The sequence below is a fragment of the Passer domesticus genome, chromosome 1 (assembly GCF_036417665.1).
Source record: "Passer domesticus isolate bPasDom1 chromosome 1, bPasDom1.hap1, whole genome shotgun sequence".
In the NCBI taxonomy this organism is placed as follows: Eukaryota; Metazoa; Chordata; class Aves; order Passeriformes; family Passeridae; genus Passer; species Passer domesticus.
The window spans coordinates 22563749-22589516 of record NC_087474.1 but is presented as its reverse complement, the minus strand read 5'-3'; the positions used below and the strand labels follow the sequence as shown (position 1 = coordinate 22589516).

General features: G+C 38.2%; 2 protein-coding genes across 13 annotated transcripts in view; one reads left to right on the top strand and one right to left on the bottom strand.

Annotated features, from left to right (window-relative positions):
* RBM48 (RNA binding motif protein 48) overlaps positions 1-853 on the bottom strand; it is a 7732-nt gene extending 6879 nt beyond the window's left edge. For 2 of the 4 annotated variants that reach the window (XM_064409981.1, XM_064409989.1), the window contains exon 1: positions 499-631. In XM_064409981.1, coding sequence (XP_064266051.1) covers positions 499-612 — 114 coding nt within the window. In that variant the 5' untranslated portion in view covers positions 613-631. Of the gene's footprint in view, positions 427-498 lie in introns of those variants that run through there. The other 2 variants (XM_064409999.1, XM_064410015.1) reach the window with 2 other exon arrangements.
* On the top strand, positions 48-25768 carry PEX1 (peroxisomal biogenesis factor 1). 9 transcript variants are annotated; one of them, XM_064409834.1, is made up of 25 exons: positions 1088-1323; positions 1806-1849; positions 2510-2653; positions 4532-4615; positions 4856-4970; positions 5064-5836; positions 7215-7334; positions 9400-9523; positions 9779-9888; positions 11085-11185; positions 11792-11924; positions 12581-12677; positions 13753-13923; positions 15258-15310; positions 16528-16717; positions 16918-17087; positions 17868-18002; positions 18587-18651; positions 19435-19577; positions 19658-19761; positions 20724-20900; positions 22445-22675; positions 24138-24335; positions 24675-24805; positions 25482-25768. In XM_064409834.1, exons 1-25 carry the CDS (start codon positions 1299-1301, stop codon positions 25564-25566), a joined length of 3723 nt encoding a protein of 1240 aa, XP_064265904.1. In that variant the 5' UTR covers positions 1088-1298; the 3' UTR covers positions 25567-25768. The 9 variants fall into 9 exon arrangements, with proteins under 9 accessions (XP_064265939.1, XP_064265883.1, XP_064265904.1 ...); XM_064409818.1 differs by having other exon boundaries at positions 1090-1323; positions 15156-15310; XM_064409827.1 differs by having other exon boundaries at positions 1091-1323; positions 15156-15310; positions 16921-17087.

Here is a 25768-nt window from a genome sequence, read left to right as displayed (position 1 = left end):
CTCAGATCCCGGGCCCAGGGCTCTCTCCCCAAGGCACTGAGGTGCCGGAGCACGTCCAGAGAGGGGCAGCGGGTCTGCATCACAGGTCGGATGAGGAGCAGCTCAGCGAGCTGCCAGGGGCTCAGGTTGGAAAGAAGGTGGTTCAGGGAGCCCTTATGGCTCTCTACAACTCTCTGACAGAGGCTGGAAACAGATTGGGTTGGACTTCATGATCTTAAAGGTCTTTTCCAAACTAAGCGCCTCCTTTCTCACGCCAGCCCTTTAAGGTGCCGCTACAGCTCGCTGTACACTGAGCGCACCCAGAGATACCCAAATCTCGCAGTTCTGCTGCAGTAACGAGACGCTCCTGCCGCGCAGCAGGCGAGGCCCAGAGCCTCTCTCTCTCCCTCCCGGGGAGCCGCGGGACTCCAGCGCAGGCCCGGCCGCCCCCAGCCCCGTCACCCGAAGCGGCCCGGCCCCTCCCGGCCCCTCCCGGCCCCTCCCGGCACCTCCCGGCACCTTCACGGCGCGCGGCCGCCACCCCTCGCGGTACTTGGCGCGCGACTCGCAGGCTCCCAGCTGCGCGTGGTGCCGGCACGGAGCGCCCGGGCCCCCGCTGCTGCCGGCCGCCATCTTCCCGTCGGCCCCGCGACGCGCAGCCCCCATTGGCTCCCTCCGAGCGGCGGGGAGGAGGAGCCGCGGCCGGCAGAGAAGGAGCCAATCGGGGGCGGGCAGCGGGGAAATGCCGCGCCCGCATTGGCCGGCGGTGGGTGGGTTGTACCACTGCCCCGGGGGTGGCAGGGAGCATCGCCCCCCGCGGCGCCGCGGTAGGCGGGCCGTGCCCGGGCGCGCAGGGCCGGCCGGCAGCGGCCATGTGGGGCTGTGGCGACCCCGGTGGAGCCGCCGCCGCCGCCGCCGCCGCCACCGTCGTGCTGAGCGGGACCCGCGACTGCTTCCTGCACCTGCCGCCCGCGCTGGCCTCGCTCCTCCGCCTGCAGCAGGTACCGGGGCGGCGCCGCTCGGGGCCCGGGCGCAGGGGCACTCTGCAGGCAGGGAGGATTCTGTGAGCGCACCCCGCCTCCTGTTACCATGGCGATACGGAGCCGCCTCCCCTCCCCGCCGCCGGGACCCCTGGCGGGGAGACCTCGGGGAGCCCCTCCTTCCTGCGTGGCCAGTATCGTCACCAATTCCTAATAAAACGCGGGAATTTTTCTTCCCCAGCGCGGTCTGGCACAGCGGGCATCTGCGTCTCTGTCATCACTCCCTATTTCATACCAGTTTTCCCCGTAACCTGCTGGCATTAAGCGAATAATGTGCAAATGTTGAATTCAGGTGGGAGAAGAGGTGACAAATCCATGCAGAAGCCTCATTGTTGGTGTACACAAATGAAATGTGTCACTGCAGAAAGGCACTCCCGTCATGCAGAGCCCTGCTGAAGACGCGGGGTCAGCTCTGTGGAGGGCAGCGTTCACAATAAATAACATTTCACACGTGGAAAAGGGAGGAGAGCCACTGTGTGCCTCTTGGGCCATGAGCACAGAGCTGAGTGCCTGCAGAACAGGGTGGAAAGTGGCAGGAATGAGCCGAGGAGGATGCGGGCAAACCCGGGAGTGCTGGCACAGCCCCGGGCCGAGCAGGCCTCCCTCGGCACGGGTCACCTCCTGCTCTCAAGGCCAAAAAGGGCATTTCGCAACAGGAAAACAACACAGGCGTGTAAAAACCTGCTCCTTCACCTTTGGGGTGGAAGTAGGAGGTTGGTGGAATTGGAAGAGGGGCGGTACTAAATGTGAGCTTCGTTTCAGCTGCAGTTTCTGGGTGTTTTACAGATCTGATGTCAAGAGAGAGGAGAATGGAGTGCACTTGCTTTGAAGTCTTGTAATGTCATTGTGTTTGTTACGTGGACTCCTGCTTGTGTTTAACCTGAGCTGCTAAATGCAAAGATTGACTCTCAGAATACTGGATAGAAATAGTGTCTTAAATACATCTAATGAATGAAAATGTTTAAAAGTGGATAAATGGAATCAAAAGCTGGATCTAATTGCAGAAGATATTAGATAAGTTCTTCAGTTTGACATCAAAGTATCTGGGCAGTTCTGAAACAGATTGATAAAATCATTTTGGTCTGAGTTAATGTGATTTTTGACTTACTCTATATGTATCACAGAAGCACTCTTGGAGACCATGTAAATGTTATAATTTTTGTGACATCAAAGTGTGTTTATTTATTTTCCTCATTTGGGAAATACAAATGTGCAGTTACACATTTCTGTAAAATATTTTTTTATACCACATCATGCAGAAGAAAGAAAAAATAATTAATTTTCTTACTTAAAAATAGTCCATAAAAATAGAAAGCTGTTTAAGAATTGAAACCAGCACTCATGTTGGGAGTTGTACAAGCAAGGTGTAAAATCCAGATAATATCTTTAATTCCTTTGATCTCTCTAATCATATACAGTTTAGGTTGTCTAATAGTCATCTCACTTAGCTGGTTTTGTATCAATTTGTTTTCTTTCTCTGTAACTCATAGGGCCAAGCTGTGAAAGTATCCTGTGGTCATCAGCCGGTATTTTTGAGCTGGATGGAAACCAGGCATCGAGGTCACCAGGGTGAAAATATTGCAGAGATTAACAGACATTTGGCAGAGAAACTTGGCATCACAGATGGAGAACAGGTTTGAAATACTACCTTTGTTTTCTGTTTAAATAAAGAGTATATTGGAAGATAAGTGAAAAGGTAATACTTCATGAGTTAGCTATGACTTTGTTTCATGTATTTAGACAGTTTCTTTTTTAACATCTGCTCATGAGAAAAGTTAACTATCATTAAATGTCTTGAACATGAAAAGATTTGCTCATTAAACCACCAATTGCCTAAACAATGCTAGGCTAGGCTTCTGGGTAGGTCTTTGCAGGGCTGTACCAGCTCATCAATGACACTGATTTTAAGAAAATACACTTTTAAGCAATTGAAAAATTTGGAATGGGAATATTTGGTTAGGAGTTCCTGTTGTTTTACAGTAGCTATTGACTTTCTGCATATTCTTATTTAACTTACTTGGAGTTTAAATTTTCATCCCTTTTTCACCCCTTCACCATATATCCCTTTCTCTTTGAATATTTGTTTTCACCTCATATCTTCAGATAAATATCTGTCTATCTCTCTATCTGTCTATCTCTATCTAGCTGCTCTTTGTACATTTACTCTTGAACACTCTGTTAAACTTTTCATAAATGACTGTCATTGAGCAGAAGTTAGAGGTACCCAAGAGGCAGACAGAGATTTCTGACATGGGACTACTAAAATCTCAAAATCAAAGGATTTTTTTTCTATTGCTAGGTAGACATTTAACCAAACAAGAATAAAAAAGTACTGCTTTACACAGTGTCATTGTGTAGTATATTCATATTTGCCTATTCTCTTATATACAGAATTTTGTTCAACATCATAGAAGACATCAGAGTGTGACTCAAAGCAGTATATTATGTTACTTTGTTTACTTTTTAAACTTATTTTCTCTAGAAATTGTATGTCTGTTTGCAGAAATTTCCAATTTAGTAGTTGAGCAGCCAGGCATCTACCCTTTCTATTTCTAGAAACTAATAGTCTTCAACAGGAAAGCAATTGACAAAGGAGACCTAAGAAAACCTCACCCAGGAGTTGCTGGGAATAATCAAATGAATACATGATTAATTAGTTTCACCATCGTTTTGGATTCAGGAGTTACATGTTTGCTGTATGATCTTCTTTTTGCTGTGCTGGGGAAAAGATATTCCTCTCAATTATTGCTTCAAACTAAGGACATGGAGAATTTCAAAACTGATTGTTGCTTTTGTAAAAGGTGGCCTAACATAATTCTCTCAGAGGACAGGCAACTAGTTTTATCTCAGGAAAGAAATTAGTGACGTTCCTTTGAAAATTAATTGCAAGATGTTGTTTGCAAATTGTTTGTGGATTTTTTTTTTTTTTTTTTTGTCAAATGAAACCTTTGTCAAAAATTGACTTTTGAAGTCTGTATTTAATGCATTCTGAAAAACCTAAGCCACAACATCTTTTACCATTTTTCCTGATTCACATGATATTAAAACTGTTCTGTGGAGGTGGGGCTGCTACCTATGAAACCATTCATTGAGGAGCTGGGCTTGCTTTTCTATTGTACTTTTTTCCTTGTTTCTCAGCTGGTTCTAAATTGATGCACAAGTGAATTAATTTTTCAACTTTCTAAAATCCTGGGGACTGAAAAATAAAGATTTGAAAATGGAAAGATGGTGATGTGATCAAGATGTATTAAAAATGGATTGTTTGTTACCACCTGGTAAACTTCTAATTCTTTTAATATTCACTGCTTATTGACATCCCTGAGCCTAATGGGATCCATTTCCCATCCATTGAATATTCATCTGCTTATGAATTACCTAGTGCCATTAGGATGGTGTGTGCTCCAAGTTGTGAAGACATACAGTGAAGGAGATGGCAGTTTTCTAATTGAAATAAAGATAGAGCTTTTATATAAAAAATAAGGAGTTAAATATTTTCGTGTTACTTTTGCCAGGTGTTTCTTGAACCCTGTTCCCATGTGTCCTCCTGTCAGCAAGTAGAAGTGGAACCACTCACAGCAGATGATTGGGAAATTCTGGTAATAAAACCCCTTCATTGTTCATGTTCTTGTCTCACAGATGATAGTGATTCTGACTCAAGCAGTTTTTTGCACAATGCCCCATTCCTTTCAGTCTCTAACGAAATATTAAATGTGACGGAGTTTAGTTGTATTTTATATTTCAAATCGTTTATTAGAAAGAGACATACTTTTTTTCCTTCAAACAAATGTTAAAAAGGTATGCAATATTTAATTTATAATGGTATCCCATTTCCCCAGGAACTGCATGCTTCCTCCCTTGAAAGACATCTTCTTGACCAGATTCGCGTGGTGTTTCCAAGAGCCATCTTTCCTGTGTGGGTTGAGCAGCACACCCATGTTTACATCAGAATTGGTAAGCAGCGTGAGCTCATGGCTCTCGGGGCACCTCCAGTAAGCTGCGTTGCAGGGGTAGCTGCATTCATTGGCATCTTCTGCTCATACTTAGGTACACTTGTGCCAGCAGCCCCATATGGGAGATTAGAGCCATGCACGGAGCTTCTGATATGCCCCAAAACACACGGTCCTGAGGAGAATATCACCAGCACACCTGCCACAGAAAGTGACATCTTGCTCAAAAATTTTGTGAAAAATAACATGGAACAAGAAGAAACATTAAAGGATCCTTTTGCCAAACAACCTTACTTAAAGCCTGGAGTCCTTCAAGAGAGTAAGACTGATGCAAACACGACGTTTGGCTCAAATGTTCTCCCAAATATATGGAATTTCATAGGGAACATTTTCTCTAATACATCTGAGCAGAAACAAAAGACTTCAAGTGATAACGATGAAATGAGCATCTTCAAAGACAAGCTGCTGAACTTAATTCACATGGATTCCATTTTTAGAGTATGTCAATCCCAGCCTCCCAGCGTACAGAACGTATCCACCAATCATGAATTTCTGAAAAGCAATGCTGTTCACATTTTTCCATGGAATTTAGAATATATTGATTTGGATCCAAATCCTGTAGTATCATACGGGAAAATTAATGAGCTGCTTTCCCCAAGACAACGTCATCAAGAAGCAAAACAAAATCTACCCCTTGAAAAGCAAAATCATTTGACTAGTACAGAAGACAAAAACACTTCTAATTCTAATAGCGGTCAAGCATCCAGTGGGGGATCTGTTGTTCAAATCGTTTGGAATGGATTTGAAGACCTAAAGAGTGTCATAGAGTATGGCCATGATGGGGGAGCCCTGCATGTTGGAAGAGTTTGGGTCAGTTTGAGCACACCATATTTTGGGCTTTCTATTTTATAGTATTTTCTATGGGATAGTTGTGAACTGGCTACTTAACGTGCAGTTTTGGGCTGCAGATTTTGTGTTAATCTCTTGAGTTTGCTAGAACCAAATACTGTTTGCTAGAGCTGTGCTTTGTACTCATTCTAGACTGCATGGCTTACCATCATTCTCCAAGATGTACAGTGTACTCTGGGTTTCTGCACACTTAGCATTTTTACACCAAATGAGGAAATGCTTCAGTGTTTTTGAAGGGAATATATGCTTTCTTCACAATCTGTAGGTAGCCATTGTATTAATGAGAAAGTGAAAGTACCCATTCACAAACATTCAGTACTGCATTATAAGACTCTTCATCAGTTAACTCTTTGAAACGTGCCTTGACCTAGGGGTCATCAAACTGTAAAGTAATGGGATGGTGTATCCTAATGCCACATAATGTTTGTGAGTCCTTTTATACACTCTTTAAAATACATCTTGAAGGTTGATAATCCAATAACCAGCTTGTTTAATTTAAACTGTTCTAGTTTTCTTATGCCATTTTGCCAGGTGGCACAAGTCCTGGTATGGAGATACTGATGTTTCAGCTGGTGTGATAGAGCTACTGCCTGATTATGTTCTTTCTTTTCTGGAAGCACATGTGGGATCCACAACAACAAACAAAATGTGCTCCAAATCACCATTTGCCTATTTGGACATAATACAATTCTCACCATTCACTCATTGCTGTGTTAAGAATGAGAACAAGAGCCTGCAGTGGTGTTTGCTATGAAATCTTTTGACAGACATAAGAAATTTCCAAATGGCAGCAATCATAAAGTCTCTCACAGTTAAGAAATATTTATGACATGTTTTCAAATTGGTGTAAGTTTTAAAATAACATAGATTGAAAAAGAGTTTCCTTAAAAGGGCAAACTGACTAGTATGATTTGGGGAGGTATTTTCTGTCCCTCTGCTGCAGGGGTGCTTAGTTTTGGTCTTTGTAATTGTCTGTGTATATTTACCTACCCATGTAAAATTAATTTTATTCAGAAAATTAAATTAAATTGTTGTTTTTCTCCTATACTAAGAGCATTCTTGCAACATTCTAAGAATTTCTTCTACTTATTTTTTGAGCTTTTGAGTTTATTAAGTTGGTAGAAGGTCAGCTGTATTGAGCACTTTCACAAATCAGATAACAGGTAACTAGAAGTGTGCATGTAAGAGTAAGATTTGGATATCATTGTCAATGTTATAAATTCCTTCTTAATTCTCTTGAGGTTCCATTAGTGAAGAAATTGATGTAGTATTATATATGCAATGTTGTAACTAGTTTACTTTCTAATGCTTTTTTTTTCTTTTATTTTAAATTTTTCAGATTGCAGATGATCTGAGAAAAAAACTACATATCGAAATACATTCCACAGTCCGAATTAAGTCAGTTGAATCTATTCCTAAAGTTCCTGTATCTCTTACACTGCAACCCAAACAGAACTTAGTGAGTTGATATTACTGGTCACATACTTGTTCATATGCTGGGAAACTGATAATGTTGCTCTGGTCAAACTGGGGGCGGGGAGGGGATGGGAAGGAGGGCATTGTTGTTTATTTGTTTTAATTTGTTAGATAATGATCTGGAAGTTGTCTATAGAAACAATTCCAAAGGATTTTTTGGGGGGTATAATTTCTTGTTTTTTCTTTTGACTATGTAAATTTAAGTTAATAGGTTGCCATGATCAACTTAAACAGAGCTTATCTAGTATTTTTATTTTGATTAATGTGCTGTAAACATCAAGCCATTAAATTTTGGGTTACTCTTGGTAGATAACTCCAGATAGTTACACTGCTAATTGGAACAGTTTTCTATTTAAAGGAACTGGTAGGTATCACAGAGAGAGAGAGAATTGAATTGCTGAATTTTTACTTGTTGTTTTCCTGAAGCTATTAAAGGATATAGCACTTTCATCTCATAAAACATTTAAAATCATAGGGTTTTCCATTATTCTAATAGCTTCCTTATTAAAAGGGATATTGACGTGAAGGAGACATGGCACTTGTCAGGAAAATACACAGTTTTTTTAAGTTAGGTTCTCAGGTATAAAAAAATCACTGTCAAAATAGCAACAATAATTGATAATAGTTTTGCATCAGACCGTCATTTGAAGTACATTAATATGGGTTCGAATCTAGCAAATATTAAGTGTATGCCTTTAAACTTGTAAAAGAAACACAAAAAGGTAAAAGAGTCATAGAGTAAATATCCAGTTTAAGCCTTCAGGAGAAGACATGCCTAAATTTTTCCTACACTGCAATGCCCAGGCAATTGTAGTGAAAGTGTCATAGTTTGTATGTGCTGTTTAGTCTTTTGCTTTCTTTTTTCTTTTCCTCGTGGTTAATATTTAAATTTTTAAGTTATATTATTGAATTCATCAGTTTTCCTATAAGGGAGACATATTCTGAGTGAGCATCTGTGACAGTAGGAACATACTTAGTACCAGTTCTCACAGTCCATCCGATGTATCTCTGGAATTATGTATTTCCTCTAACTTGGGTGACACTGGCCTGGTTATTTCCAATGTTAACTTCCCCTCAAAGCTTTAAATGCAGCACTTGCCATCATGGTAAGGCTTAGGCAGGTTTGTTCTTAATCCCCAACAGTCTAACTTGATTTCTTACCTGCAGAAGAACTGCGGGTTTTTTTGTATTGGAGATAAAAGGATCATTGTTATTATGATCCTTGTGGATCCCTTCCAACTCAGGAAAAATTCTTTGATAATCTGACATTAATCTGCTAAAATCGTAAAAAAAAGTAGTTATGTATTCTCTTGTATATTTTAAATACAGATTTCTCCTTTTCCTTTCCAATTCAGTTAAAAAATTTTTAAGTTCTTGTAATAAAAAAAGCAGACAAATGCAGAAAGAATTGTTAAAATAACTTTCATTGATTCCCCCTTTTCTACGTGAGAATTATGCATCCGTGATTAGGACCTTAGCCAAGGGATGTGGGATCTGGACTCAATTACTTTTTTTTATTCCAGTTATCTGGGTGATCTGGGATAAGTTGCTTGGTCTTTGCCTGCCTGTTGAAGGTTGTTGGTGATGCCTCTGAACTGGATAAGCCCAGGGTTCTTTTTACAGGGGAAGGGTATATGAGAAAGAGAGGGGTGTAGTGAGCACCTGAGATAAGTCTCAGGTCAATATCAGTGAATATCTTCAAACTCAGGGTCTGAGCAGTGCCCTTGGATCTGGGAAGCCAGAGAAGCAAAACAAAAATAGAAGTTCTTTTGTCACCCTCATGTCAGTGTTCTGAGGGAAGAATCTTTGGAGGTGGTCTAGTACTCAGCTGTGGCCATAGCAGGGGCTGCACAGATATTTTCCCTAGAGCAGTTGATAGAAATGGTGTTTGTTGGCAAAAAGCTGTTTTCTAAATGAATAAAACTTACATCTTCTTCCATCTCTCTGCTGCCATAAGACAAACAAATGCCTCATGCATTGGAAGAAAACATTTTTACTTATGAACACCTGGTTTTGTTTTATTTACCTTCTTCCTTTTTCCTATTTAGCATAAAGATATCCATGAAGATGATGTTAAATGTGCATTCAGTTCTTGGCTGCAGGATTCCACTACTGATGATCACCCATGGATAATGACAAGCACAGACTGTGTACATCTGTCTGTTAAAGAAGGCAAGGATAATACTGTACTGTCTACTGTGGAATTTACTTAGCCAGTGTGCAAGTTAATTTCTGTATACGCCTTTTAACATAACTGATACCTCTTCACACTGAAAGCATAAGCTTGAGATACCCCTTAATAATTATTAACCTTTTTTAGTCTTTCATTTTGGATAATATTGTAGCAATATTTTAATGTCTTACCTTGTGAGGAGCAAAAACTGAATTTATTTGGAGTTTTAATAGTTGTTCATTGTGCTTTTACAGGAATAGAGGAGTTTGTCCTTACTGCAGCACGTCCCGTGCACATTGAAGAAAATAAGTCTGAGAATATTTTTATGCTGAGTCCCGGTTTGCTGCAAAAGACAAATATGCAAGTAAATATCACATAGTATCAGGTATCAAGTAATTTAAATTGTTATACTTGCATTTTGTATATATTTCAGTTTCGCTTTTTAAGTAAATAACATCAGTCTATTCATAAAGTTATATCTTCATCCTCTGTGTCATTTTGTAGCTTGAGGGCCTGCTGAAGTTCCAGGCATGCCATGCTTGTCATTGAATGTCGTAGATTTTGCACATCAAACTCTCAGAAAAATCAGTTAGAAGAGAGGAGAGTCAGTACTGTCCAAGTTTGAACATCCTTACTCTTATTTGTATATGTACCATCCTTATACTTAATTGTTCTCTCCTTTGGTAGCTACCTACTACACTCACCCTGCCTTTTCTCTGACATAGTTTGTGTGCCTTCTGTTTCTTCCATATTTCATTTCTCAGGAGAATAAATATTTCTATTTAGTATGAGAATTACTGCTTCTGTTAGTAATTCCAGTTGATCCATTACTTCAGCATTATGGTTATAGGAGTGAGATAATGTTTTCTTCATTTTTAAATATACAGTGAATTTTAGTGGAGAATTAAAGGTGGTTTTTTTGGCTGTTTAGAATAGAACTTGCCTGCAAAATTTAGAATTGCTGTTAAAAAATAATAGAATGACCTTTCTTTTACTAGTAGTAAACTATATGAAGGCTTCTAGAAATTGTTCAAGTGACTGAAACTAAGATGAAAGAGCAAAATGCATTTCTTAATAGCTGTGTCAACACCTCCTACTAGCCTGTTCTGACCTGTAAACCTCTGCAACCCCTGTTTGCCTGCCCAGCTTTCCATACTAGCTCCCTGGTGAACAAGATGGAAAAATTCATGCCAGATGTTTTGTCAAGTTACTTTTCACCCAGTCAGATTCCTGATCAGTTTCATTATTCTGCCTCATGAACTCTCCTGCCAGCAGGACAGGGGGAGAGCTGCAGGTAGGGGAAGAGATAGTGGGCTGCCCAGTCTGTTATAAACAGCACTTGGCCCAAAATCTAATCTTACATTATTAAATTACTGTCAACACTAGATTGGATTTTGAAAGTAGTTGTATCTCTTTCATTTCAACAATGCACCTTTCTTTGAAGCACAGCAAAGCATACATGCAGTGTTGTCTTTGCATAAGTCCAGAAATGGCTGGTCACTCCATAGCCTTCTTCTGTAGTTATATTTCGTCTAAAGTCCTAACTCTCCTTTATTGCAGGTTCTTTTACATCCTCTAAGTAAAAAAACTGATGATGACAACCAGCCACCTATGCCTGATAGAGACAAGAACCTTCCATACCACAAACTAAGCGATTTAGGGTGAGACATTTTTGTAGGAAAAAATGTGGGAGGGAATGGGAATGAGAATTATAAAAAAATAACATTGGTGGAAATGCAGACTTTTTGGAAACCATACCACATCTAAGCAAAACTGTGCATCTTTCACCTTGTGTCAGTTTTTGCTGTTCTAAGTAATATGAACAGACTTCTACATAGCAGCAAGGGACAGTGGGGTGGTTTTAGCTGGAGTGCTCAAATATACAAAATTTATAAGCTGCAGTCTGCCAATGCATGTCCTCCAGTAACTTCCACCTGTTTACTTGTTCAGCTACATTTAATAGTAAGGATCTCAAAGAACTGTAGCTCCTAAAAGTTTTGTTGCAATCATCAGCTGAGGAGAGAAATACAGAGTGCTGTGGTCATAAGTACAAGGGAAAACAGCAGTACTGTGTAGCAAACGTGAAGGGATGAGGCAGGGGAGACATGAGAGGATTGGAGTGTTGTGATAGCATGCTGTCAGTGCTGGGAAAGGCAACTGAGAATACAGTCTGTCAGCATTCTAACTCCCCCAGAGCGCAAACTTTTACTGCCTACAGAGTGTGCAGTACCTACCCTAGGCCATTTAATGTTTCCTTTCCCCTACAGAGGAGTGGACAAATTAGGAACATCTTTATTTGAACACATAAGCCACAGTCTTCTGGGGCGTCCTTTATCTCAAAAGCTGGCTGCTAATGCTGTGGGGCTGCGAAGTGGAGGGGTGCTTCTCACAGGAGGAAAGGTACTCACTTCTGCTTTCACCTTGCATGTTGTTTTCCGTGGTTGCAAATTGGTTGACCTTAGTTTTCTTTGATACTTTGCACTGAGGATACTTTGTTCTGAAGAATAAAGAGCAAGCTGAAAAAAAAGAGCAGTTAACTGAACAGAGATAATTCAGTAAAGCATTATCTCACACACACACACAGACAGACATACACACACACACACAGTGTGTGTGTGTATATATATATATGTATATATATATTTATTAAAAAAATATATACACACACACACACGTTTTGAAGATGGCTACCAACATATATATTCTCTTGTGTTCTAACATAAAATGGCAGTGGTGTTGATACTGTTATTTTGCTGTTGCCTCTTACAGGGATCCATTTAATACCATATGCCACTGAACCTAGCAGATGTCTTAACACTGAACTCAGTGGAATCAGAACACTGTACTGCATGTACCCACTCTGAATTTATCTTTGTTTCACTCTAGGGCTTTGTCCCTACCAAGTGATACAGAGACAGAATACATATATATTTTAATGAGGAATAAACTCACTGTGTTTACAGCTTCCCCAGCTTGTTGACTGGTGCATACTGTGACAAAAACACAGAAACACATTGCCTCTGTCAATTTACTTTAGCTCACATTTATTTTTGTAGGGAAGTGGAAAGTCAACATTAGCAAAGGCCATCTGCAAAGAAGCTTTCACTAGACTGGATGCTCATGTAGAAGTAATTGATTGTAAAGCTTTAAGAGGTATGACAATAGTTAATCTCAAATTTTTGCTGTACAATAGAGCCACAGTTATGAAGTTACTGAATATCTGGTCTGAATAATTTTTTTAGCATTTTTGCTGTTTTCACAAGGATGTTTGATGACCCATATTAGTATATTCAAGAGTATGATGAAAATACAGCTACTGTAAGTTTATTTCACACTTCTATCAGTTTCTGTCCCGCATACCACCACCAATTCAAACCATGCTTGCCATGTTAATTTCTTAGTGTTACAAAAATGGAAGAAGTTGCAAAAATTGAACTGTGTGTTTTTTCAGCTGTGCTAGCTGAAACAAATGTTTTTGTTAACCATAAGTGTTAAAGGATACCTATACTCACTGAAAGGATAACACAGGCACCAAAGAAGGATTGAATGACCATCTGAAACCTGATTTATGGTGGCATATTTACTAACCTAGTGTGTTTGGCAGTAGAATCTAACACTTGTGATTAGAGATGATGAGATGACCCCTCAGGCTTTGTGAGTTCAAAATAATTATTTTACGCAAAGATGGAAGAGCACAAAGGAGGCATTTTTCTGCTCTTGCATTTCACTGGCTTTTCTAAATAGTCTTGCTGTTGCAAGGGCAGAAAATACTCAACTGTTTTCTTACAGAACCCTTATATTTCCTCACTATATTCTTTTTGCTTAAATCAGTACTTAAGCTGGAGCTCCTTGCACCAGAGAAAAGGGGAAAAAATTGATGATGAGCTGGGTCCTTTGCTCTGGAAAATTCTTCCAATTGCAGGATTCTTTAGTAGCTATTTTAGAATGCTGCTGATATTTCTCTGGTTTTAACTGTCTGGAAATTAGACTTGTAGGCTTCTATAGTGGTTAGTAAAAGATGATTAATGTCATTTTAGAACATGTGGAACCTTCTACTTTTTTGATTGAAGGTGTGAACTCTCTTCTTTAGTGATTGTTGATTCTGGTTTAATCTTGTTATCTGGATTTATAGATGTGAAGTCAAAATAGACAAAACATTGTGAGCAAGATGTAGTCACTCTGATTTTTTCCTGATATTTTGTGTCATTCTAATAGTATTTTGTTTTAGGAAAAAGATTAGTAAACATAAGGAAACATGTGGAAGAAGCTTTTTTAGAGGCAGCATGGAGACAACCATCCGTTCTTCTGATGGATGATCTTGATCACATTGTTGGAGTACCTTCTACACCAGAGCATGAGAACAGCCCTGAAACTGTTCAAAGCAATAGACTTGCTTATGGTAAACTGTTCTATCTTTGTCTAAATAGAAATATAATGCAACTTAGAATTTCCTACCACGAGTTGTACTGTCCTACCTGAACAATTCTATCTGTGTCATTATTGCTTCTGGAGCATGTGATATTCAGGCAGAGACTCACAAATTATGGTATGTAGGCATTTGTTGATCCCTAGCTGAATCAAAATAATGCACTCTACATCTTGGAATATGTGCATCCACCACTGCTGCTGGTAGTGCCTATTGTCAGTACCACTGCCAGTGCTTGAGGCTTCTCTGTTCTTTTTTTTATTACTTATACAGCCAGATATGTTGCAATTGATTACAAATTGCAGATGAATCTTTTAACTGATAATTTCTGATGTATTAATTCTTTGTTTTCCATAATTATTATTTATAATTACAGTGATACATCAATTTGATACTTACTGATGTTGAGAATCAGCTTATTTTAGATGAATTCCAACTTCTTTATCATCCTACTTAGTATACATTGTAGAACTTCTGTTTTGTTTTACAATGTAACAAATCACAAATGTTAAAAACTAGAGGATCAGTTGTAGTTTGACATCCTGTATATGGTTCCCTTTTATTCCTGAAAGTCTAGGCAATGCTGAGTTGCAAAGTAAATCTAAACAACCAAGATTAATAAAGCCATAGCCTTCCATTTCTTAGGTCAGTTTGAGGAAGTAAGAGTAATTTTTCTGAAATTCAGAAAGTCTTACTGTAATTTCTTCCTTTAAAAAGTGCTAAGTTGCATGCAGAATTGTTTGGTTTTCTTATTACTTTTACTTAAAGGTATAATGCATACAACAGAGCTTTAGAGTTTTAAAGATTTTTTTCTTGATGATCTACCTTTCATCCTTTATTGCTTTTTACTTTCATGTAATACCTTCCTCCTGGAGTGCTTATTTTCTCGGCTTAAAATCTGGGGCTTTTTCCTGTAACTTTTTTATTTGCATGGAGGGAGTAATAGCATGCAAAAGTAGATGCCATCGGTGGCATTACAAAATCAGCTTTTAAAAAGCTCTTCTGATAGCATTTTCTTAATAGAATGTGCTGTCCTAGAAAGAATCACTATACCTTTTTTTTTGTTGTTTAAAACCAACTGTAAACGTGGGAATGAATATAATATGTTACAAAGCTGTTATATTTTGTGTGCACTAATGCTGCTCTCCGGGTTAGGGTTATTTTTGTTGTTTTGCAATTCATGGAGCAATATCTTCTGTGTTTAGTTTTGAAAGATCTGATGAAAGAAGTTATTGCCATGGGGAGTTTGATTGCATTAATTGCCACGAGTCAGTCTGAACATTCCCTTCATCCTTCCCTGGTTTCAGCACAAGGAACTCATGTATTTCAGTGCTTCAAATGTATCCGATCTCCAGATCAGGTAAATTCAAATAAAAATGGTTAAAATGTTGTTTGCCTTCCCAGCAGCCTCAAATATGATGCTGGAACAGCTGCAGAAATAGTAGATTACACCTGAAGATCAGAAAAAAATCTGGAAATCTTAGAAGTTCTTTCATAATGCTTAAGTACCTCAGAACTTATTTCTGTCATTATAAAGTTAAAAATAGTAAGAGTAATCCAGTGAAAACTCACAGTTGGCCCCACTCCTCAGTGATAAGAGAAGGTTGTATTCAGAGGATGATTCAGTTCAATATGAAAAGAGTCTAACATTCAACATGAGTTCAACACGAGGTTGTTAACACAGGTGAGATGTGCATGTCTCCTTCTTACCTCTAAGGGGATGCTGAAGGAGCAGCTTTGTAAAACATGTAAGTCATCAAGTTAGAGAAATTAAATTAAATGTGTGTTTTTCACAGCTCAATGAAATAATATGTCCCTAGAACATGCATTTAAAAATGTTATTAAAATTAAATGTTAATTTTATGGGACGGGTTTAGGTTTCTTTCCATATTAATACTATTCCTCTACTTTTGAACATAGTCCAGTTTGAAAAAAAAAAAAGATAAAGAGAAGAATGAACAGTATTAACTTTCATGCAGGAGAAAGCAGATACTTTGAAACCCTGGTCTTCTAATGACTCATTTGTATTTAGCATGAGTTGTTCCTGTCTGTGTGTCTTTAGTCACAGGCCAGCTGTTAAAAACCACTGAGGAGAGGATGCTGTGTTAGATGCAGTTTAACTTTGTCCTACTTCCTGCAAGTCTGCTTTTATTGTTTTTAATACCAATACTCAATTAAGGATGAGTAAAGATCTCAAAAGATACCATATTATTTGAAGTGTTTTTATCTAGTACAATATATTGCATCTCAAACATATTCTTTGCTCATGCTGACAAAAAGAAATGTGTTCTTCCTGTGAAACAGAGAAAAATGACGTAAAACAATAGAATCTGGGGAGGGAGGGATGTTTCATTATTAATGTTGAATTTAAAGTAGCTCTGGTGAGGTGAATTTAATGAAGTGCACCTGAAGCACTAGCATTTGTTTGTATTGCTTAGGTTTGGTTATTTAAAGGGTTGGTGTTATGCAGATATTTAAGGAAATTTTAGTAAGTCATACCTATTTACTCTTTGAATTCCTGAACTCCATGTAAATAGTAAACTCAATACACACTTGCTGCACAATTCTGTTTTTCAGAAGCAAAGATATGAAGTGCTGTATTCCATAATAAAGAAGAAACTGAATTCTGATCCAAAGGACTTCTCTGATCTTGACCTCCAGTGTATTGCGAAGGAAACAGAAGGTTTTGTTGCCAGAGATTTTACTATGCTGGTGGATCGTGCCATTCATACCTGTGCTTCTAACCAGAACGTATCAGATAATGGTGGTATGTTGACAACAAAATCTCTTATTTCATAGTCTTACTTCTGTTATCCAAAACTGGTGGAATGATACAGAAAGAAACTCCCAGGTTTTATATTTTATGTTTAAAGTCTCTTTGATTGTCTACATATTGTAAGGAGTTTGTTACTGGCAGTCTGTTTGTTTGGGTTTTTTTCAGGATTTTTTTTCTTTGTTTTTTTAAAGCAGATTTGAACCTGTCAACTGTGGATTTTCAAAAAGCTCTAAAAGATTTTACTCCATTAGCTCTGAGAAATGTCAGCCTTCATAAACCTAAAGACCTTGGCTGGGACAGGATTGGTGGCTTAAATGATGTGAAGCAAATACTCAGGGATACCATCATGTTACCTGCAAAGGTACTAAGTTCCTTTAAATTAGGTACTTGAATTTTGTACATAATGTTAGTAGGGAAGAATTATTTTTTAAAGTTTGGGGTGTAGATAGAAAGATGACAGGCATGATTTTGTAGCTTTCCAATCTTCAACTGTCTTCAGCTACTGGAAAACACTTTCTCCTTCCCCTTCTCTCTTCCAAATGCAAAAGGCAAAGGCTGAGCTTTACTACAGAGCTAGTGTTGCACTACAATATTGGAGTATTGCCATACTCTCTTGCAGGGCTTGTGATTAGGCTCTGTAAAGACATTTCCAGCTGGTTTCTGCAGTGCTTTTGCTAGAGGATTAATTTATTTCAGATGAATGCAAATCCATCAATTTCGCCTTATTTTACTTTGGTCATTCTGCCTTGCTTAAAACTTGAATGTTGAGATGAGCCATTGAACATTGACTCTTCAGAGAAACGGCTGAATTGTATATGTGATCATATCATTCAGTGATTAAAATAGGAATTTAGAGCTGCTAGTATGGAGAATATGAAGCTCTAGTCCATCCCTATTCTGGCCTGTTTCCTCTAGTAAAAAATCCCACTTGTTTGTATTTTAGGTACCTGTTATACCTAGAAACCTACTTCAGCACCAGGTAAACTAAAAGCAGTCCAGATAAGCTGTTGGGATAATACTGGGCATATAATAAGTCAGATGGATTCTGTTTAGACAAAAATCATCACTAGTCAGTGATGTTACAGTACATTACAGAACACTTGCTTATTTTAGAATATATCACATTGAAACTCTTTTCCAGTATCCAGAATTATTTGCCAACCTGCCCATTCGACAGAGATCAGGAGTTTTGCTGTACGGGGCACCTGGAACAGGAAAAACACTGTTGGCAGGAGTGATTGCAAGAGAGAGTGGAATGAATTTCATCAGCATCAAGGTAGCAACAGTTTAAGCTTAATTGATTCATTTTATTAACTGAATAAAATAACTTTACATGATAGCTGTAACTATGTGCTTGTGAGGGCAAAATACTACAGTAAGAAACTCACATGTAAGTGAGTTTCTGGATATCCCTTTGGATATCTGATTCCTGGAACTTCACAGTCTTATTACTGAGATTTTTTTTGTGTATTTATTCATTAGGCAGAATGACGAAATTTAATTAGGTGTTCTTAGTTTCTCATTTTTTGTAAAAAGACCCCAGATTTTGATTCCACTGGACAATGAAATTGAGCAATATATTTTAAACATTTTTAAAATACGGTGTAAACATTTGCCTTGAGATAATGTAACACATGTTCTGTTGTGGTACAAAAATGGAAATTACTACTTTTAAACAAGTTGAAATGCTTGAAAAATTCTTCTGGTTTATCTAGATTCCCTGGCTCTTCTGTTCAGAGATAACATTGTCTTGGTTGCAAGAAAATTCAGTCTAGTACACAAAATATATGCTGATGTTGAATTACACATTAAAACTAAGAAACATGTCATGAGTATTGTTTTCTGATTATATCTTTTTAGGGACCAGAGCTGCTCAGCAAATACATTGGAGCAAGTGAACAAGCTGTTCGAGACATATTTAACAGGTTTGTTTTGTAAAGATTTGTGATCAATAAATTTCACTGGTTGAAGCACAAATAAATAATTTTGTTGTCTGATGAGAGATACGACATCAGATCATAAAAGCATGTGAGATAATCAGTTGTGCTGAACCAGATGGGTGTATCTTGGCAGGTTCAACCTGGCCATCATTGTTAAAGAACTTCCCATTTTGGCTCCAACGAGGAATGTGCTTTTGGAGTTCAACTCTCAGTTCTCTCCAGCTGCAGTGCATCGGTTCACATCATGGAAACACTTTGGAAAACACATCCTGAATTCTTTTCAGATGTTTCCAGAAGACAGTACTCCAGTTGACTGTACTCCATGTAGTAATGCACACTCAATACCTATGGTCACGTTAAACTTGGTATTGAGGTCCTCAATGCCAGTAGTTCAATGCCAACATATCCTATGTAGCCTTTGCTTTTCAACTTACCATGTAGGCAGTCTTTTTGTTAGCTGTCTGTAAGCCAAGAACTCATCTGCAGTGATTGAATTTTAGAGCTTTCATGTATATTAATATGACAGTTGAGCACTTAGACATGATAACGTGAGTGCTAAGTATGTCATAAAGATGAGCAGTGATTCTATTGCAGCCCTGTTTTCAGAACATCCTAAATCTTACAGAAAGCAGATTTTCTATTCTGTCATTAAATACAACTGTTCTCTGAAGCAAAAAGCAATTACCTTCAATATTTCTAAGCAATTTTACCTGTAAATGAAACTTAAACAGAAAAATAAGTATTGCTCATTTTTTTTTTCCCTTTCAGAGCTCAGGCAGCTAAGCCTTGTATTGTTTTCTTTGATGAGTTTGATTCTATTGCTCCTCGCCGAGGTCACGACAACACAGGAGTCACCGACCGAGTGGTTAACCAGCTGTTGACTCAGTTAGATGGTGTGGAAGGACTGCAAGGTACCAATTCACCTTTGTGCTCCTTTTCATGCAGAAGTTTAGCAGATGTTAATGGCATTTTTCTGTGCCTTTATCCTAAGGAGTTTATGTGCTAGCTGCTACCAGTCGCCCGGATTTGATTGACCCTGCTTTGTTAAGGCCAGGTCGACTGGATAAATGCCTGTACTGTCCACTTCCTGATCAGGTGAGGAGACAAATACTGTCACACAAGAGGCAAGGAAAAAATCAGACTAATGGGTTTTATTTTCCTTTTCTTTGTATGTAGTGGCATTTCAAACTTGGAAAAAGTAGACTTGATTTCCCATTATACAACAGGATAAATTCACTGATTTTAATGTCAGTGTGTTCACATAAAAATAGGGAAAGAAAAAGCTGTTTACCACAGTCTTCTGGATCCAGTCATATCCTGTGGATCTAGCTGATTTAAAAAAAAAATTAAAACAGGGAAATAATTTGCAGAAAGAAACTGGATGCAGTGTAGTGTGTATAATGTTCTCTACCTTTCTTTGAGGTATGAATCCAGTGGATTTGCCATTTGTTTAAACCATAGCCAGTCCTTAGACACTGTACAATGTGTGCCCGATTCCCCATTTTATGAGAAGACATTAGCACCACTTATTTTCAGATTAGTTCATACATTTAATAAATTCCACCACATCATTTCATTCTGAAACAGCTATGATCAGCCTGTGCCGCCTTTTTTTTTTCTTTTTTTTTTTCTTTTTTCTTTTTTTTTCTTTTTTTTTCTTTTTTTTCTTTTTTTTTTCCTCCCCCCCCCCCCCCTTTTTTTTCTCTTTTAAAGTTCTGGTTTAGAGTAAGATCATTCAGATAAAAAGAAGAATTTCACTTTCATCATACTTTTCTTTACAAAAGGACATAGGAGGAGCAGAGCTCACCTTCATATTTTTATGTATTTCATATATAAAATCCCAGATATTGACTTGATATATTAGAGAAATATATTCTCTGTATACTGCATTTGGTTAAGGTAGTATCTTTCTAGTATTTGGGCAATATCTTCTTGAAAATGATCCTTCCTCCCTCAGAGAGGAAGTGGCTGGTGACAGGGCCAAAGCACCATCTAGCAGTAAGGACAAGGAAAATAACAGGTTGCTTTACTGACATTTTTTTGTTCCTTTTTTCCAGAATTCACGCTATGAAATCTTAAAAGCTCTCAGTCATTCCCTGTCCTTGGCAAATGATGTGGACTTTCAGGATTTGGCAGCAAAAACGGAACAGTTCACAGGGGCTGACCTAAAAGCTTTATTATACAATGCCCAATTAGAGGCAATCCATAGTAATTTAAATTTAGGTTTAACACAGGTAAATAAACCTAATATAAAAGAAGTCTCTCCTGTTTATGTTGAAAAAGTTAATTGTATCAATTGGACTTTTTAGCAAATTTATGTTTTCTTATATTTTTATACAGAGGATTAACATTTTAAAATGTTTGCAGAAGAATAGAAGAATAATGTAATGAATTGGTTTAAATACTTCTTAAACACAATGCTGTTCTCATTTAATGATAGGTATTTATTGTTAAATAGATATATGTCGGCCCAAATGTGTTCATTGCTGTTGTGAGGAGCAACTAACAGATTGACAGGAGGGATCCCACACGGAATTTTTTAGGAGCACATAGAAAATTCAGTTTTGAGATGGCGCATTTTAGATGATGGAGGAAATGAGAAATTGGTGGGTTTTGGGGAGTTGTTCCAGCAGATTGGGTTTGACTGAGATCAGGAGAGAAGTGTCAAGAGGATGGCAATACCTGAAATGGCCAGCTCTGCCTCATCTTCCAGGTACCAGCTAGTACTTGAACTTCCAAAGTACAGGATTCCACCATTGGTTTGTGCCCCTCCTGTGACTCAATGGCAGATCCTTCCTCTTTTAGCCTGTGTTCAGCCACCTCTGTTCACATTTTTAATGCCTGTCTTCTGGTTCTAGCTGGAAAGGAGCAGGCATGGCTTCCACTACTCAGCGGCCAAAGGGAAGGGTTGGGTCAGGGGTGCAGAATGAAGGAGACTCTCTTGAATTCTTTTTGCCCTAGCTGTTACCAGGAAGTTGGGCATCTGAGGATGTGACTCTTAGTATTGAGAGTGATCTCCAGCATGTATTCCCTAACACTCCCCTCACTTGTAGCATCAGTAAGTAGTTGATACCTCATGATTATCCATCATAGGAAGAGATTGTTGTCTCAAGCAGTGGTGTCCAGAGTGGGGTGCGCACACCCCAGAGAAAGCACAAGGCAGTCCATTGATGTGCAGGAGAAAAAGATTGGAACTTCAGTGATATGTGTATAATTTACAAATAATATCCATTTGCTTGGTAGAGTGCGCTCAGAAGTTTTTGACTGATAGAGACCATCAGAGAGGTTTGCAGACACCAGTTTAAAGCAGCAGTTCTGATTTCCACATCATTTAAAGTGTATTGGCTATAGACTAAAAACAAGTACAGCAGTTAGGCACTATAAGAGTAGACTCACTTCAGCCTCCCAGAGCATTTTACACAAGATAATAATTTGCTTGGCAGGTAAAGTTGAGACAGAAGTGGTACAGTTCTACAACACAGCATATGCATGAAGTTTTCCCGTGCTTGCTGTTATTGAGAGGGTGAGGCAGTGGAAACAATAAAACCTTAAAATTACCTCCTGAAACTATTTTTCTAGGATGAGGATAGAAAGTTCTTAAAGGTATTAGATTTTATTAGCAAAATATTTAGAAATGTACTCCTAGAGAAAGACAGATTACTACTAGAGTCAAATGTAAATTGATACTCTCATTTGCACTGTATATCAAATCTTTTCATGTATTTCCAATTGAGTTTGTTATGAGTTAACTCTTGTAATGTTCTGGTTTTTGTTACAGGATTTTGGATCTAGTTCTGATAGTGACTTCAGTCTCTCTTCCATGGTTTTTCTAAACCACAGCAGTGGCTCAGATGATTCAGTAACAGATGGAGAAGCAGTGCTAGAGCACTCTCTTATTTCTTTAGATATGTCTGACTTGCTTCCTGAAGATCCAAGGTCCAACATGTATCGTCTTTATTTTGGAAGCTCTTATGAATCAGAGCTGGGGAATGGAACTCCTTCAGAACTGGTAAATTACTCACTTAATGTTTTGAATTTTCTAAATATTATTAGTTGAGAAGCAGAAAAAAACATACCATTTGCCTGGTTCAGTTTATAAATACAGTTATGTCTGCTTGACCTTTATACTGTCTTCAGATTATACTTAGTAGTCCACAGTGAGGAAGGGGATGGAAGGATCTGATCTCAGAAAATACAATATGGACTTCTCTGCAACCTTGCAGGGTTTAAACTCAAAATTACAAAATACTGCTTAATACCCTATAATTAAGCAAATTGCATTCATATTAGATTTTACTCTCAGGTCAAATGACTTGTTCCCTTCCAAAGTTCTTCCAAACACTAAAACAGTTCTCAAATTTTTGGTTGTTGGTTTGTTTGTTGTTTTATTCTTTAACTTAGTTTTATTACTAAAGAGTGACAACCCAGCTTTCAAGAATTAAGTTACAGCCTTGAGAATCAATGAGGTTCTTCAGGTTCCCAATAAAATGTGCATGAATAGAATAGTCAGACCATGGAATTGTGAAAAAGAACAGAACTAAACCTTAACTTCTGTCATTGTCTTTAAGCAGAATTCCTGATGTTGCATCATGTTGCACATAAAGCAGCATGTTCTCTGGCCAGTTTATAGGTAGGGATGTGCAGGTTGGCTGCCCAGCACCTGCACAGTGATCAGCTCATCTCTCTTGGCTAGCAGGTCAGCAGAACGGGATATGCTGCCTCAGGCTCCTTACAGTGAGCACATGATTTCAGAGTTTTTGTGTGACCTGTGGGAAACTCATTTTCAAAATTAATTTCAATCTGTTGTTGAACTGTTACTACAAGTAGTAATCAAAGTTCTTAGACTCTTATTTTCAAAATTGTCTTGCATTGATTTTTAAAGCCAAAAATAACTTGCTTTGACATTAGAGAATTAACTACTGACTGCTAAGGTGCTTTGGTATATTTTGTCTTGCATTATAGGTGATAGTGTTCATTAATGTAACTTTAAAGACTTAGTTTTCCTCTGACTGTGAAAATTCTTCAGCAATGATTCTACAGGACTTTGATCTCTTGAAGTTGTTAAATTGGAAAGGTGCTTACTTATCAAGTGCACAGGAAATTTGAAGGTGATGAATGTTTAAATTCCAAAGCTAACTATATAAACTCATCCACTGATTTTCCTAAGTAATTAAAGCCGTGGACTTAGCAGAATTTTATTCTTTCTTAGATGGGCCATTACAAAAATAGTTACATATTTTCCAGACATGAAACACTTAATTTTCAAATTTGGCCTTTTGCCCAAACACTTTGGCATATTAACTTAAATCTTTCTGTTCAAAAAATTACATATGTAATATATTTCAAAGAGAAAGTACTCTTTTTTCCCAGTGGAGGCAAGCTTATATTGAATTGTAGGCTAATTCCTAATAATGGAGTTGCTCCTCTGGATGCATAATGAGTTAATGTCTTTCCTCTTGTGATCAATCTAGAGCTCTTTGTGTTTGTCCGGTCCAAACTCCATAACTTACGACTTCACCAGCATCACTCAGAGAGATGTTGCATCCTCACAACCTTCAATGCTTAGAACAGCTTCTCAAGAAGGCTCCCTGGAGAGCCAGGAGCAGCAAGCAGAGCACCTGAGTACAGAAATCAATGCTAACAAGGCCAGTTACAGAAGCAAGAATGGAGTATGGCACTTTTAAAAATTATTTAGTCTTAACACTTCTCTGTTGTCTTTCCACACTTCTTGGTATTTCAGTAAATAATTTCTGCAATAATATTAAATACTGTGAAATGAAAGTAGTGAAGATAAGTGATACTTAATTTGAGGAAAATAAGCCAGATATTAGCATTCATGTAATTCAACAGTTATTTCTGTTATTTATTCATATGGAGGGGGGAAAGTTGTGACTGATTTTTCAATACATTTGTCTGTATATGTAATGGGGAGGTTCCATAGTTAATGATATTGATGGCACTGTGTTTCTGTAGAAATTTTACATTGTCTGTTCATGGCTCTTTTCAAGGAGGACAGCACCCTTAATCAGTCAGTGCTTCCCAAGACCACTGTAACTATTACCCAGTCTCATCTGATGAGTGCTCTTCAGGGTATGAGACCATCCATTAGTCAGGATGACTGGAAGCATTTTACTGAACTGTAAGTATTTTTTTTGTAGTTTTGAATTCAGTGGAGATGTGGTCTTACCACATTCCTTGTATATCAGAAATATAATAGTTTTAAATAAATGTGGCGACTTCAGCAGATAGTTGATAGCTTTTGACAGCAGTTTTAAAAGAAATATTAAGTTATGTAGTGGGAAAGGGAAACTATTTTACCAGTAAATTGTCTTATTCATGTAGGGCCTAGAAATAACAGACCAGGACCCCCTGATATTATGTTAAGAGCTGTAACAGTACAAAGAGGCTCTTTAGGTTCCAGGTCTTTCCTGCTTCCACTTAGTACTAGCTCCTTGTATTTTCAAATGGCTGGAGTTTTGCTTCTGTAGTGGTCTTTGTAGGTGCTGTGTTTGGAAAAGGCAGTAATCTGTAGAAGTATAAACATACTGGAAAAGAGAATGTGTCTCCTTGAACTTGGAGACCAAAAGCTGGGAAAAAAACCAAAGGAAGCAGGGCAGAGAGCTCTCTGAGTTAGGTGTGTGAGTGATAACTCCTCCAGGTCCCCAGGTCTGATGAGACAGGTACTTTTCATTTGCATAAACATTTACTTAAACATCTGGAGTTCTGTGGTGCATTGATATGCATATGAAGAGGCAGACACAAAAAACACATTTCATAAGAATTTGCTAATGTCTTTTTTTGTTTGTTTGTTTCAGGTATGATAATTTTCAGAATCCCAAGAAGAGGAAAGTACAGATTGGTGCAACATTCAGACCAGGACAAAAAATTACTCTAGCTTAGGAATTTGTATTTGCTTGAAATTGCTAAACTGTAACTGGAATTTACAGATGTGATTAAATCAGATTATTTATATTCATATAGATTTATTAATGCAGCAGTTGGAGATAAGTTTCTTTTAAACTAATATGCTGTAAAATTATGTCACATTTTATTTTGAAGAAAATTGTCCTTCTTTAGATTGATATTAAATTTTTTGAGAGAA

Excerpts from the sequence above, each read along its gene's own strand:
- PEX1 (XM_064409813.1), top strand. The coding sequence starts at position 852 with ATGTGGGGCTGTGGCGACCCCGGTGGAGCCGCCGCCGCCGCCGCCGCC. Across the intron at positions 4,616-4,855 it reads CAGATGATTGGGAAATTCTG|GAACTGCATGCTTCCTCCCT; the intron begins GTAATAAAACCC and ends CCATTTCCCCAG. Across the intron at positions 17,088-17,867 it reads CCATCATGTTACCTGCAAAG|TATCCAGAATTATTTGCCAA; the intron begins GTACTAAGTTCC and ends ACTCTTTTCCAG.